Genomic DNA, 16,550 nt, shown 5'->3' with positions numbered 1-16,550 from the left:
GTTTAATCTTCCCCGAGCTTCGTGCTTCTTGACTGGGGATAATGCCTCGGAAGGTGGTGCCGCTTTGCTCAATGCGACTTTTGTCCATTTGCATTGTTTGGAGCGTATCTTCGTAGATGAGGTTCAGTCCGCTGCCGCCGTCCATGAGCACTTTAGTGAGCCAAAAGCCATCCACAATTGGATTTAAGACCAAGGAGGCTGGTGCTCGGACTGATCTGGCCCTTGGCTCGTCATCAGCGGTGAAATTTATCGCCATATCGTTCCAAGGATTTATTGCGGCTACCTGGTTGACTTCGGCGAGGTCGCGTAATGCCCTTTTGCGCCGGTTATTGGAAGAATAGGTCTCGATGACCGTAAAAACATTGAGATCGGCGTCCTTCGAAGAGTGCCTCTCTGGAGTGATGTTGGTGAGGTTGGCCTCGCCGCTCTTAGCCACCTACCGCAGTACCCAAGATGCCCGAAGGCTATGTGTTGGTTCGGTATTCGGCGTCGTGTGTATCTGACAGGGTTTGTCGAGCAGGTCATCAAGGACAGTTATGTGTCCCGTGAAGGGCTTGATTTTTTTGTCCATGAGATGATGATCGGGTGCCCCATAAGGGTGCATCCTTTTTGTCCGTCCGGTGGGCTGCTTAAAGGCAGGAGGTTCCCTCTGGGCTGTCTGGGCTTTCCAGGCGCTTTCCATTGCGCAGTACTTCTGTATGATGTGTGCCAAATCTGCAAAGTGCAGTATGCGGCGGCGGTTGGGGGCGTTGAGGATTCCCTCGTCCATACAGTTGCGACAAAATACTGAAACCGTGTCGTCGTTGCAGCAATCTTTAATCTTGTTTTTAACAAGGAGGAATCTGGCCCAGAAGTGATGGACCGTTTCCTCAGGTTGCTGCCGCACATACAATAGGTCGCATACGTCTGGAGGACCTGAATTTCTTGGGGAATATTGCTTGTGGGTGGTGGCGGGTTAAAATCCGAACCCTGACCCACTATTTTATCTGGAGTTTGAAGAATTTCAGAGGTCACCAACCTAGGATCCGGAGTGTCCTGGTGGCTTTTGGGCACAACGCCCGGTTCTATGTTCGGAGGACATGAGGTCTCTTCCCGAAGATGGTTATCCGGCTCGTAGAGCTCGGAAATCCGAACATAGCTTGTTCTTAACTTAGGGGGAGAAGTATTCTCGGCTTGTTCCTCCACGACCGCTACCAGATGGGTGATCGGCGGGGATTTGATTTCCCTCTGGTCGGGTTTAAGCCCAATCCGATCGTAGTTTGTTGCAACCCCCAGGGCGGCGATGTGATCTAGTAGCTCGTTTAAGGATGAGACATCTGCTGGATCCATCTTTTCGGGGTGCTCAAGGCCGATGCAAAGACGATGTTTAGCGATTTCGGGGGCTGCCTTTGGCTTAACGGCCAAGCGGGCGCCCATGGTAAAACCGCCGAGCTGGAGGACCTGTCCCGGAGCTAGGTCCCTTCCAGAGGTGATGTTGTCGTTAATGACAAGGCGAGCCATCGATCCTGCCGTCGACGACACAGTGGAACTCTCAATGAAAGCACCAATGTCAGTGTCAAAACCGGCGAATCTCGGGTAGGGGGTCCCGAACTGTGCGTCTGAGGATCGAAGGTAACAGGAGACAAGGGGGCACGATGTTTACCTAGGTTCGGGCCCTCTTGATGGAGGTAATACCCTACTTCCTTCTTGATTGACTTTGATGAGTATAGGGGTTACAAGAGTTGATCTACCTCGAGATCGTAATGGCTAAAACCTAGATGTCTAGCCTATATGAATTCTCATAGCCTCTACGGACTAAACCCTGTGGTTTATATAGACACTAGAGGGGCCTAGGGTTGTACAGAGTCGGTTTACAGAGGAAGGAAACTACACATCCGGACGCCAATCTTGCCATCCATGCAAAGGAGAGTCCCATCCGCGCACGGGGAAAGGTCTTCTACCTTATATCTACACGACCCATCAGTCCAGCCCATGTCACATAGCCCGGACGCCCGAGGATCCCTTAATCCAGGACTCTCTCACATCTCACGTGATGATCGGACATGGTTTAGTTGATATGGATCACGTGATCATTTAGATGACTAGAGGGATGTCTATCTAAGTGGGAGTTCTTAACTAATATGATTAATTGAACTTTAATTTTTCATGAACTTAGTCCTGATAGTTTTTTGCATATCTATGTTGCTGTAGATCAATGGCCCATGCTACCGTTCCTTTGACTTTTAATGCGTTCCTAGAGAAAGCTAAGTTCAAAGATGATGGTAGCAACTACACGGACTGGGTCCGTAACTTGAGGATTATCCTCATTGCTGCATAGAAGAATTACGTCCTGGAAGCACCGCTAGGTGCAAGGACCGCTACAGGAGCAACTCCGGACGTTATGAACGTTTGGCAAGCTAAAGCTGATGACTACTCGATAGTTCAGTGTGCCATGCTTTACGGCTTAGAATCGGGACTTCAAAGACGTTTTGAACGTCATGGAGCATATGAGATGTTCCAGGAGTTGAAGTTGACATTTCAACCAAATGCCCGAATTGAGAGATATGAAGTTTTCAACAAGTTCTATAGCTGCAAGATGGAGGAGAATAGTTCTATCAGTGAACACATGCTCAGAATGTCTGGGTACCATAACCACTTGACTCAGCTGGGAGTTAATCTTCCTGATGATAGTGTCATTGACAGAGTTCTTCAATCACTGCCACCAAGCTATAAAGGCTTCGTGATGAACTATAACATGCAAGGGATGGAAAAGACAATTCCCGAGCTCTTCGCGATGCTAAAGGCTACGGAGGTAGAAATCAAGAAGGAGCATCAAGTGTTGATGGTTAACAAGACCACTAGTTTCAAGAAAAAGGGCAAAGGCAAGAAGGTAAACTTCAAGAAGAATAGCAAGCAAGTTGCTACTCCCGGGAAGAAGCCCAAGTCTGGACCTAAGTCTGAAACTGAGTGCTTCTACTGCAAAGGGACTAGTCACTGGAAGCGGAACTGCCCCAAGTATTTGGCGGATAAGAAGGATGGCAAAGTGAAAGGTATATTTGATATACATGTTATTGATGTGTACCTTGCTAATGCTCATAGTAGCGCCTGGGTATTTGATACTAGTTTTGATGCTCATATTTGCAACTCGAAACAGGGGCTACAGATTAAACGAAGATTGGCTAAGGACGAGGTGACGATGCGCGTCGGAAATGGTTCCAAGGTCGATGTGATCACCGTCGGCACACTACCTCTACATCTACCTTCAGGATTAGTTTTAGACCTGAATAATTGTTATTTGGTGCCAGCGTTGAGCATGAACATTATATCTGCATCTTGTTTGATGCGACACGGTTATTCATTTAAATTAGAAAATAATGGTTGTTCTATTTATATGAGTAATATCTTTTATGGTCATGCACCCTTGATGAGTGGTCTATTTTTTTTTGAATCTCGATCGTAGTGATACACATATTCATAATATTGAAGCCAAAAGATGCAAAATTAATAATGATAGTGCAACTTATTTGTGGCACTGCCGTTTAGGTCATATTGGTGTAAAGCGCATGAAGAAACTCCATGCTGACGGGCTTTTGGAATCACTTGATTATGAATCACTTGATGCTTGCAAACCATGCCTCATGGGCAAGATGACTAAAACTCTGTTCTCCGAAACAATGGAGCGAGCCACTCACTTATTGGAAAATAATACATATTGATGTATGCGGTCCGGTGAGTGTTGAGGCTCGCCGCGGGTATCGTTATTTTCTGACCTTCACAGATGATTTGAGCAGATATGGGTATATCTACTTGATGAAACATAAGTCTGAAACATTTGAAAAGTTCAAAGAATTTCAGAGTGAAGTGGAAAATCATCGTAACAAGAAAATAAAGTTTCTACGATCTGATCGCGGAAGCAGATATTTGAGTTACGAGTTTGGTCTTCATTTGAACCAATGTGGAATAGTTTCAAAACTCACGCCACCTGGAACACCACAGCGTAATGGTGTGTCCAAACACCGTAACCGTACTTTATTAGATATGGTGCGACCTATGATGTCTCTTACCGATTTACCGCTATCTTTTTGGGGTTATGCTTTAGAGACAGCTGCATTCACGTTAAATAGGGCACCATCTAAATCCGTTGAGACGACACCATATGAACTGTGGTTTGGCAAGAAACCTAAGCTGTCGTTTCTTAAAGTTTGGGGGTGCGATGCTTATGTGAAAAAGCTTCAACCTGATAAGTCCGGATCCTAAGAAGGAACTTCTTCTCCTTGAACAAATCAATCAGTGGCTTGGTGTCCTAGGGACACATATAGAATGGAGGTAGCGAGCCTATCAAACCATAGCATACTTCGCACATGCATGACTGACTTGGGATGGTTCCGAAGGAAGCAAAAACAATCTTTCTCGAACTCACGGCGACAACTTGCACCAAATGCACATGAATTCAAGGAAGTCACTACTTTCACCAAACATATACTTCATGAACGGGGCATGAAGAAAATGCTTACACAAGTTTCCAACACTAGCTGGATGTTCAACACGAGTCATGGAGAAGGTAGCAGTGTTGCTGATGGGCTCAACAACAATTCATCCAGGTTTCCATGGAGATGGAATTCCATAATTATGTGAACAAGTGATAGCATTGGTCAGACCCAAAAAATATAATGGTGTATGCTCGAGGACACCACCACGAGTAAGACAACATTACGAATATCATTGGCTCTGATTTGATTTAAGGATAGCCCACACTCAAATCAAAGTTTTGGACAAGACAATAGATCCAACAATTGATCACGAGGATCAATCAATGAAGATTTCATCTTTCTTCAACACACTCACTAAAAGATATCCCTTAAAATGAACTAAACCAGGCAAGCTTTTATCTTCCAACTCTCCAAGTTGTTGTTTAGCTTAACCAACTAGCTCAGGGGTATCCAACACAGATTCTTGGAGAAGGGGTGGTTTATAAGAAAACCAACTTCATCACGAGCTCAACATAACCGTCAGGGGATAACCTAGTAACACTTCCGAGAAGATATTCGGAAAATCACGAACCACCGATATGTTACTAAGCTCGAGAACAATCTTGCTTTTCAGGGCAAGATGGTATGATCAAGGAGCGAGGGATTGTCACAACCCTAACTCATTGGTCGACGAGTGCACCCGGAAATATGGACTAGGTAGCACGATCAATCTTAGGATGATGATTCAATAACCAGCACGCTGAGAATGAGAGTATTGCCATTAACTACCAAGCAACGAGTTGCTCAGAGTATTGATTTCACACATCACGGTTCATTTGTCGGTATTCCGGTTGTGACAACACGGGACCGAGGAATTAACAATGATGGTAAGAAGTATTACTACGTCAAGAATTCATAAGAAGTGGTGCAATTCTCATGACACTCTTGAGATAAAGATGGTAATACTCCAAGGTAGAACAGAATCAAAAGCTGGTTTGGCGTTTTGATCTGCGGAATACAACTACTTTGACCCAATCCCAGAGATGGACGAGGTACTGGAGTTTGTTTCTCCTAGTCATTCTGAAATAGAACGGCTTGACAGACCACAAGAATAATAAGCATCGATAACACGGATGCACAATTACTCCTGACTATCAATTGATAGACGAGGGCCAGAAAATAACTAAAGAGAGACAACTCAAAGGGACATATGGTTTTCTGAGTTGCGGATGCATAGATTTAGTATGTCAACAAGTTCAACATATTTCTTTCGGATAATCCATGCAGAAAGGTAGGACTGGCAGATTCACAATTCAGAATGGAGGACTCATCAAGAGCACTCTTATTGTGATCTTTTGGTTCAAGAACTTCTGCCGTGAGCAGTTCATGGTATTGGAAGAACGATATACCACATACCTCGAGGACTATCGCAGAGGTTACTAATATCCTAAAGGTACGAGCAACACTATCAACACGAGGTAAGTAGAGTGAATCTCGGGTCAAGAACCCAGGAGTAGAATACCTACTACTAAATGGCATCACGAGATGCTTTCGAGAATGGTGGCCAGAATCATCACACCGGGAACACAAAACATGGCTATATTACTAGGTGACTCCCTAAGACACCTAGGGTCATAATAATAGCTCCAACATATATGTCGAGGCAATAGAGTGCCTCAACGCACCGGTAGTGTGCTTAATCTGGCCCAAAGGGACGCAAAACAGAGGGAAAGGATTTTGCAAATGCATCAGATTGTTTAGAAACCTGGGATGACTCGGACAACATGACGGCTGTAAATGCTCAAAAAGAATTGAGACATCCTGCAAAATGGTGGCATAACCACTCAACATCACAATATCAAGGTTCCGAGACCAACTATGATCACACGGAAGTAGTAGAAACTGAACTGAGGCTTCAGACCAACAATCCTACGAGTCTATGGATTAGTAACACGTGATCCTAATAGAAAGATGAGAAGCATAGTTCTTAATCCCCATAGAAGAGAAGAGGTTGACTCAGATTAGAGGGCATAAGGTAAAGGAGTAAAAAGAGCCTTACGTTCCCTTCCACAATCAATTCCCTTATATAACTAAAGCATTTCTAGACTCAACTTTGACCAGTTTGGCTTCGTAAACCTACAGGCAGTCAGGCTCTGATACCAAAGCTATCGGCACGCCGATTCCAAGTCACACCGATCTAGCCTGTAACACCTCATATCACTTTGCGGCCTCACGCACGGTACTCCCACGGGTGTCGCCTTACCATGGCCCGGGACCGTTTGCGCCTTTTGGCTCACGTATATGACAATGTCGCTAGCATCCATATGACAGAGAACCCGGGCCGACATGGCTAGTCGTGAACCCAAAGCGGCACTAACGTATGGGGACAGGCATACATGAATCAACATCGAACGTGTCGGTCAGCAGCGTGCGAATCCGGGCTGTAGCACTGGGCTAACAGGACTCCGGATGTCACCGCGTGACATTTCCCTGAAGGGACAGACACAGGAACGATATGAAACACATGCCGGCCAGTCAAGTGTCTAGAGCAGTAGTGCTGGGCTAGCAGGACTCCGGTGAACCGGGCTGTAGCGGACTACTATGGCTCAAGGAGGCACTAGACTACATTTCCCCATAAGAGAGGCTGCTAAGGATAGACAACTAGATTGTCGGATCCCACACATACCAAGCATTTCAATCATACACACAATATGCTCGATATGTGCAAATACAACATGACATCACAACAAGACTCTACGACTCAGAGTATTTATTCATTAGGCTCCGAAGAGCCAGATATTACAAACATGGGTCTCATGACCCAACATTCAGAGCATACAAGTCAAAGCACATGCGGAAGCTTAACATGTCTGAGTACAGACATCTACAAATGAAAAAGGCTGAGAAGCCTGACTATTTACTAGATCCTGCCGAGGGCACAAGATCATAGCTGAGGTATCAAGCTAAACGTCGAAGTCCACACGGGACTACTAGCGAGACTAACGTCTCTCTGCAAAACATAAAATAAGCAAACGTGAGTACAAATGTACCCAGCAAGACTTACATCAGAACTATCTACATATGCATCGGTATCAACAAAAGGGGTGGTGGAGTTTAACTGCAACAAGCCAGCTTTGACTCAGTGGCTAACCTGAACTACGACTGCAAGCAACTCTTTTGAGGTGGCGCACATGAGTCCACATATTCACCATATCAATACACCACTATGGATCCGCTCCCGTCTTCCCATGAGAACGCCATCCATAGCACTCACGCTTATCTTGCGCATTTTAGAGTATCCACTTTCACTTGTCTATGAACTGTTATAGGCAACCCAGAAGTCCTTTACCGCGGACACGGCTATTCGAATAGATGATGTTAACCCTGCAGGGGTGTACTTCGTCACACACGCTCTCGCCACTTACCACCATGTACACGTCGTGTACCTCGGCAACCTTCAAGCGGAAGCCTGGCGAGGGAGTCGGCCACGACTTGACTAACCACACAAGTCTCTCGTCCAGGTTTATCGCCTATTCGGGTTCCATCCGCAAGGAGATCCGGCCGGGGTGTCGCTCACGGCCCCAAACGATGTGTGCAGGGTTCCCGAGCCCACCATCCGGGTGCCACTCGGTACACCTGGCCACGTGTGCCTAGTCTGTCCCAAGCCCACCTGTACCGGGTGCCACTTGGTAGACTACTAACACTACCTACAAACACCAGAAACTAGTTGCAACTCCTGGACAGAGATCGAGGCGGTTAATAAGTCGAGAGAGCTTGGAGCGCCCGGAGCCCAATGTGTGGTAGTAACTGTTCATGGATCACAAACACAGAACTCAGTTCCTGAGGACGGTTTCAATGAGACAACCCACCATGTACTCCTACATGGCCTCTCACCGCTACCTTTACCAAATCGTGTTCACACACTTAGCTCTCACACAGTAGGACATGTTCACAACTTTCCAATTCATTCCCGATGAATCAGACCTGACACAACTCTAAGCAATAGCAGGCATGACAAACAAGCATGAATGAGTAGGCACATCAGGGCTCAAACAACTCCTACTCATGCTAGTGGGTTTCATCTATTTACTGTGGCAATGACAGGTCATGCAGAGGATAAAGGGGTTCAGCTACCGCAGCAAGTAACAGATGAATCGTTGTTGTCCTAATGCAGTAAAAGAGAGCAGGAGCGAGAGATTGGGATTGTATCGGAATGAACAAGGGGGTTTTGCTTGCCTGACACTTCCGAAGATAGTATAGCTCTTCATCGGTGTCATCGATCGCATCGTCGAAGCAACGTCTACTGAGAGGGGACAACACCGGCAAACAGAGAAGAAACACGATCAATGCAATGCACAATATGATGCATGCTATGACATGGCAATATGCTGTGGATTGAGCTAATGCAGCTAGCAACATATTAAATGGAGTTGGTTTGAACCTTAGGTTCAAATTCAAACTTCATATGTGGGAATTCAAATGCCATTTACATGATTTGTCCTAAACAGCAGCTGTAAGTTGTTCTAACATGCATGAAAATGCCATATTCAAATTCTCTGGATTTTTCTGATCATTTTTCATATATAATTTATTTCATTCTGAGTTACGGTTGATTTTCTATGATTTTTAGAAGTTTAGGGCATTTTCTGGAATTTCCTGATTAAAAATAAATCCAGAAAATGTAATACTGCGTCAGCATTGCGTCAGGGTGACGTCAGCATTGAGCAAAGTCAAATATGACTATGGGGCCCAGGTCAACGCTGAGGTGGCGGGGTCAAAGCATTAGCTTAATTTAAAGCAGGGAATAACCCTGTGGTTAATTATGAGGTGGGGCCCGGCTGTCTGTGACTCTTGGGTTTGATTAAGAGGTGGTTAACGCCTAATTAACCTGGCCACGTCAGCACGGCCGGGGTTAGTCCGCCGGCGACCATCCAGCGCGGCGGAGGCACGCCGGAGTTCCTCGGGACGGCGCTACAGGCGTCGGCTCGACGCACTGGAAGTACCAGAGGGATGCCCATCCTCGTGCGCATCCAGGGATCACGCGGGAAGCTGCGGAGTGGCCGGAGACGATGGCTACGGCAACCATGGTGGTGGCCGGAGCTCGGCTAGATGCAGGCGCGGGGCTGCAGGGTACAGCGAGGCCAGCTAAGGGGATCTGCGGCCTCCTGGTACATCTAGGAGCTCGCTAGGCTCGTCGGCTTGAGCGGAGCGGCACGGCAGCGCCATGCCCGGCGTCCATGGCGGACGGCGGTGCTCGGTACGGTGGCTAGCACGGGTACGGCGGGGGGGGAAGACTACGGGGAAAGAGGGAAAACGTAGTAGAGCTCACAGCGGTCTCGTAGGCGGTCTCAGTCAGCTCGGGGAGGCACTGGAATCGGTGGGGCAGCGGTGGCGCTCTCCGGCGCCCGAGGTTGAAGACGAGTGCGAAGGGGGCTTCACACGGCGTCCGGCGATGCGTGGCTGATGGAGACGATGCAGGAAGACGGCGCGGAGCTCGTGGGCATGACGGAGGGGCGAGGCGGTGACTGTGGCCGCGGTGGTGCTAGTCGGCGGCGGCAGGAGCGTTCGGTGGGGGGGGACGGCGAGGGAGAGAGCCAGGGGAAAGGGAGAAGGTCGGGAGAGAGTGAGAGAGTTCTAGGGGCGCGTGGCGACGTCCTGGCGTCGAAGTAGCAGCGGAAGCAGGAGGTGGCTCGGCGCGTGGGCGCGCGCGGCGAGCACACGCTCGGCGTCCTTCTGGCGCGGTGGAGACGACGACTGGCGTCGGCCAGCTGGGTTGGGCCGCACAGTGTTGGGCTATCTGGTGGGCTGGCAGGTGGGCTGTGCCAGGTAGGTGGCCAGGTACTTCTCTCTCTCTCTCTTTCCTAATTTAGTTCCTGTTTTCTATTGTTCTGTAGTCTTTAGGGCTTTATTAAAAATACTTAGACCGATCCAAAAATCATCAAACTGCTCAATGCCACTTTTGGAATATAACCAACAGCAAACATTTTAGTTCATGATTATTTGAGCATTAAAATATTTAATAGCATTTAAATGCCCAAATGCAAATACTATATGATTTAATTCAGAGCCCAAATATGTCATGGAAAAATGTGCAACACGTCTGGTTATTGCTTCTAGCATTTCCCAGAAATGATGAACATTTTTGAAAGCCATTTGGAGTCACTGAGAATATTTTAGTTGAACCTAGTGAATTCCTTTAATGCTAGGGTTTAGGCAATCCCCATTTCAAATTCATTTGAAACTTAAACATGATGCACACATGACTAGCTAGCCTAGAGCAAACCAGAACTAGGGATGTGACAACGATAAAGTTTTGAAGAAGTTCAAAATGGATCAGTCAAAGAAAGGGTTGTTGCCTGTGTTACAAGGTGTGAAGTTGAGTCAGACTCAATGCCCGACCACTGCAGAAGATAGAGAGAAAATGAAAGTCATTTCCTATGCCTCAGCCATAGGTTCTATCATGTATGAAATGTTGTGTACCAGACCTGATGTGTGTCTTGCTATAAGTTTAGCAGGGAGGTATCAAAATAATCCAGGAGTGGATCACTGGACAGCGGTCAAGAACATCCTGAAATACCTGAAAAGGACTAAGGATATGTTTCTCGTTTATGGAGGTGACAAAGAGCTTGTCGTAAATGGTTACGTTGATGCAAGCTTTGACACTGACCCGGATGACTCTAAGTCACAAACCGAATACGTATTTATATTGAATGGTGGAACTGTCCGTTGGTGCAGTTCCAAGCAGAGCGTCGTGGCGGGATCTACAAGTGAAGCGGAGTACATAGCTGCTTCGGAAGCAGCAAATGAAGGAGTTCATATCCGATCTAGGTGTAATACCTAGTGCATCGGGTCCAATGAAAATCTTTTGTGATAATACTGGAGCAATTGCCTTGGCGAAGGAATCCAGATTTCACAAGAGGACCAAACACATTAAGAGACGCTTCAACTCTATCCGCGATCAAGTCAAGGAGGGAGACATAGAGATTTGCAAAATACATACGGATCTGAATGTTGCAGACCCGTTGACTAAGCCTCTTCCACGAGCAAAACATGATCAACACCAAGACTCCATGGGTGTTAGAATCATTACTATGTAATCTAGATTATTGACTCTAGTGCAAGTGGGAGACTAAAGGAAATATGCCCTAGAGGCAATAATAAAGTTGTTATTTATATTTCCTTATATCATGATAAATGTTTATTATTCATGCTAGAATTGTATTAACCGGAAACTTAGTACATGTGTGAATACATAGACAAAACAGAGTGTCACTAGTATGCCTCTACTTGACTAGCTCGTTAATCAAAGATGGTTAAGTTTCCTGACCATAGACATGTGTTGTCATTTGAAGAACGGGATCACATCATTAGACAATGATGTGATGGACAAGACCCATCCGTTAGCTTAGCATAATGATCGTTAAGTTTTATTGCTATTGCTTTCTTCATGACTTATACATATTCCTCTGACTATGAGATTATGCAACTTTCGAATACCGGAGGAACACCTTGTGTGCTATCAAACGTCACATTGTAACTGGGTGATTATAAAGATGCTCTACAGGTGTCTCCGAAGGTGTTTGTTGGGTTGGCATAGATCAAGATTAGGATTTGTCACTCCGAGTATCGGAGAGGTATCTCTGTGCCCTCTCGGTAATGCACATCACTATAAGCCTTGCAAGCAATGTGACTAATGAGTTACTTGCGGGATGATGCATTACGGAACGAGTAAAGAGACTTGTCGGTAACGAGATTGAACTAGGTATGATGATACCGACGATTGAATCTCGGGCAAGTAACATATCGATGACAAAGGGAATAACATATGTTGTTATTGTGGTTTGACCGATAAAGATCTTCGTAGAATATGTAGAAACCAATATGAGCATCGAGGTTCCGCTATTGGTTATTGATCATAGATGTGTCTCGGTCATGTCTACATAGTTCTCGAACCTGTAGGGTCCGCACGCTTAACGTTCGATGACGGTTTGTATTATGAGTTATGTGTTTTGGTGACCTAATTTTGTTCGGAGTCCCGGATGAGATCACGGACATGACGAGGAGTCTCGAAATAGTCGAGAGGTAAAGATTGATATATTGGAAGGTGGTATTCGGACATCGGAATGGTTTCGAGTGGTTCGGGTATTTTACCAGAGTACCGAGGGGTTACCGGGACCCCCCGGGGGAAGTCATGGGCCTCATGGGCCACGGGAGAGAGAGGGGACAGCCCACAAGGGGTGCCCCCCCCCATGGGAGTCCGAATAGGACTAGGGGAGGGGGTGGTGCCCCCCTTTCCCTCTTTCCCTCTCCCTTTCCCAATCCTTCCTTTTCCCCTCCAATGAAGAAAGGAAAAAAGGGGCGAATCCTACTAGGAGTGGAGTCCTAGTAGGACTCCCCCCATGGCGCGCCCCTCTTGGCCGGCCGCCTCCTCCTCCCCTCCTTTATATACGGGGGCAGGGGCACCCCATAGCACATCAGTTGTTCTCTTAGCCGTGTGCGTCGTAGTGCTTAGGCGAAGCCCTGCGAAAATCACATCACCATCACCGTCACCACACCGTCGTGCTGACGGAACTCTCCCTCGACCCTCTGCTGGATCAAGAGTTCGAGGGACGTCATCGAGCTGAACGTGTGCTGAACTCGAAGGTGTCATACGTTCGGTACTAGATCGGTTGGATCGTGAAGACGTTCGACTACATCAACCGCGTTAACCTAACGCTTCCGCTTTCGGTCTACGAGGGTACATGGACACACTCTCCCCCTCTCGTTGCTATGCATCTCCTAGATAGATTTTGCGCGATCGTAGGAATTTTTTTGAAATTGCATGCTACGTTACTCAACATGTTGCGGCTCGCGAAAACAACGGTGATTGTGTGATTCTAGTACCTGAAAGATGGTTGTTTTATCCTTCTCACGATAGCATGCGACATCATTGGTAAGCACAAAGGTTGTCCTGGACCATTACTTGTCTATCTCTAAAAGTACTCGATCACTTCAAGAAGATAATATAGATCAAGGTGCCTTTTGTAGTTCTCAGCCAATTTTTTTTTCATTTGTTATTCATAAGGTTTCTGAAAATCGCATTGGTGTAAGTCGACTTTCATGGAGAAGGAAGGGAGGCGAGGTGGAGCTCCGAGGCCGAGCTGGGAACAAGCCGGCGTCGAACATGATGTGGCAGGTGGAGGCGAGGCGAGGTCTTGACAGGTGCAGGTGTGGGGTGCCTTTAGTTTTTTTATTCCCGCTGGCAGACAATGACCTCGCCAAAGGCGGGGACAACGCAACACCATAGCCGGAGTTGACACATGGAGGTGAGTCACTGGAGGAGGAGGAAGAAGAGGAGAAGCCGGAGGAGGAAGGGTGCCCGGCCGTTGGATTTCATACAAACGGCTGGAGAAAATCGACTTGCATGATTTTTTCAAGACGACTTGCATATAGTTGTGCCTTTTATTTTGGACCCTGATAATGATATGAATACATGGCAATTCCGAATATTTTTATGGCAAGTTTAGTGACACGAGGATAGCAACTTTAGTTGTCAAGCATGGCAATTTTCGTGCTTCAGTTTATTTTTGAGTTAGTGTTTCTCTTTTTCGATGGCAACTATAGTAGTAAAAATATCATTTGGGTTTATTTTTCATTTCAAGAATTATATTGTACACGTTTCATTAAGGGAGAAGGGAACGATCAAAGAATCCGAGACGATAGATTTGCAACTGTCGGTATGCATGGCAAATTAGCTGCTAGCTCTTGTTTTTCATAAGGCAACGACCAACTTCTTACACCTAAGTACACCCCAAGGTCTCACGTACACAACAAACAAGCAAAGCACGGACGGACGGACGTACAATTAATGGCCAAAAAGCATTCGCGCGTGATCTAGTCGTCCTCCTCGCCGCTGATGAACTTGCCGGTGCCGGGGTTGATGGCGGCGATGAAGAAGAAGACGACGTTGAAGAGCACGAGCGGCTCGATCTCGCTGATGGGCACCCCGGTCTCGATGTTGAGCTGCGCCAGCGCGCCCTTGCCCGTGATGATCTCCCCGATGATGGAGAAGGCGATCCCCAGCTGCGCCAGCCGCCCCACGAACAGCTCGTTCGACTTGGTGAACCCGAACAGCGGCCCTGCATCGTTTCCGTCCGTCGAGACGATCAGACAGGCCGGCGACGAGCTTGGTCGATGTATAGATCCATGGGAAATGTGTGTGTGCTACGTACCTCCCTCGCTGAGACCGAGGGCGGAGCGGAAGCCTTTGCCGGGGGCGATGACGGCCTTGTCGAGGCCGGTGGTGGGCTGCTCGTCGACGAACCTGCCGCGGTCTCCGAGCGCGCCGATGGCACCGAGGAGGGTAAAGAGGATGAAGAAGAGGAGGAGGGGCTCCGCCTCGTAGATCGGGATGCCGGTCTCAAGGTTCAGCTGGGACAGGATGCCCTTGCCGGTGATGGCCTCTCCCAAGATCGATGCCTGCAGACATCATCAATAGTAAAACAGTTATCATCGGGCTAACCAAAAGGACATCTTGACCGTTCCCTTTTCAAGAAAAGTGTGTTGTTGCTTCACTAGTTGTGCAATGTACACTGCCGTTTAAACATAATTTCGATGCATCATAGCAAATACTACTCCCTCCGTTCCTAAATACAAATCTTTGTTAGAGATTTCAATATAGATTACATATGAATGTGTATAAATATATTTTAAGTGTATATTCACTCATTTTGCTTCGTACGTAGTCTGTATTAGAATTTCTTTTTTTAGAAAAGGAGGAATATCCCCGGCCTCTGCATCTGGACGATGCATACGGCCAATTTATTAATTATTAACACAAGACCTTACAAAGTCGTACAACAGTAAGACCAAAGCCACCATCTTCGCAACCTCTGTCGCTACTTCTATCTAACTGATGAAGGGGCGCTGATGGTCTGGGCCTAATACCAAACAGACCTCGCAGCCAAACCTAACATCTAAGACCTGAGGTCCCAACCAGGACGCCTGCCGGGTATGGGCACCCACCAGTCCGCCGTGCTCCTCAACCAGGACGCCTGCCGGGTATGGGCACCCACCAGTCCGGCGTGCTCCTCAACCAGGACGCCTGCCGGGTATGAGGCCGCCACAGCCACCCGCCACATATCTATCTTCAGAGCTGTACCGTTGCATCGGCCTTGCCCGGTCTCGTTGCCGCCGACGCCACCACGACGCCAGACAGCGTCGACCTCCTGCGCGTGTCCATCACCACACATCTGACGCCAAGCCTCCGCTGCTCCATGCCGCCAAGAGCCGCCGCCAAGAATATGTAGAACGAAACACCGCTCCACCGAACGGGAGGCAGCACACCCCCACCCCTCACCTGCAGACCCTTCCATCCGATCCCAATGTCCTTGGCGTCGCCTTCAGAAAGGTTACGGTGCACGGGGTGCCGCCGACGCCCGATCCGCATCGGATCTTGGGCTTTCACCCGGACATGGGTCGGAGTGGAGAGATGGTGCCCTCAGCAGCGCCCCAAAGGAGGAAAGCGGCGCCAAAAAGCGGCGTCGCCGCTGCTGGCCAGCCAAGGCGGCCAAGGTTTCCCCCGGACACCGATCTGCTCCACCAGAACACGCCGCCGAACCGGGGACTAAAAAGACTTATCTTTAGGAAGCGGAGGGAGTAATTTAATATTGACTCTTCTGAAGTTTAATGAGATCTTCTCTCCTGGCTCTCAGTCCTATTCTAAACCCTCTTGATCAACGCCAACCTCTTCTCAGCCCCATCTAATTCTATAGAGTAGTACTAATGTTTAGACTAAATTTGCGGTACTATTTTGTTTTATGAAAATTTAGTACAAAAACTGAAAATTTTAGAAACAAGTTAAATAATTTACAAAACATATTATAGGTTATATGTATAACTTTCTTTGAACTATTTAACACTTTTGATTTGAAATATACCAGTAGTTTAAACTCTGCACTATTTATAGGTAAATCCGTATATTTATTTATTACTAGTAGTTGCGCCGTTATAGGCACTATCCTAGAAAAACCAACTTGAGCTTTTCCGTTTCTTTTCTTCCTATTAATGAAAATGATATTTTCTGATCTTTTTAAGAAAATGAATAAGCTTTTAACACCATTT

The 16,550-nt window shown here is 47.2% G+C and overlaps 1 protein-coding gene across 1 annotated transcript in view; it reads right to left on the bottom strand.

The window, feature by feature from the left end:
* Positions 1-14,149: 14,149 nt before the first annotated feature.
* LOC123079899 (photosystem II 22 kDa protein 1, chloroplastic) overlaps positions 14,150-16,550 on the bottom strand; it is a 3,310-nt gene continuing 909 nt past the window's right edge. The window contains exons 3-4 of the mRNA XM_044502729.1: positions 14,660-14,906; positions 14,150-14,566 (exon numbers count right to left, since the gene is read on the bottom strand). Coding sequence (XP_044358664.1) covers positions 14,322-14,566; positions 14,660-14,906 — 492 coding nt within the window. The 3' untranslated portion in view covers positions 14,150-14,321. The remainder of the gene's footprint in view (positions 14,567-14,659; positions 14,907-16,550) is intronic.

The sequence above is a fragment of the Triticum aestivum genome, chromosome 3D (assembly GCF_018294505.1).
Source record: "Triticum aestivum cultivar Chinese Spring chromosome 3D, IWGSC CS RefSeq v2.1, whole genome shotgun sequence".
NCBI classification, from domain to species: Eukaryota; Viridiplantae; Streptophyta; class Magnoliopsida; order Poales; family Poaceae; genus Triticum; species Triticum aestivum.
This window is presented reverse-complemented; position numbering and strand designations above follow the sequence as displayed.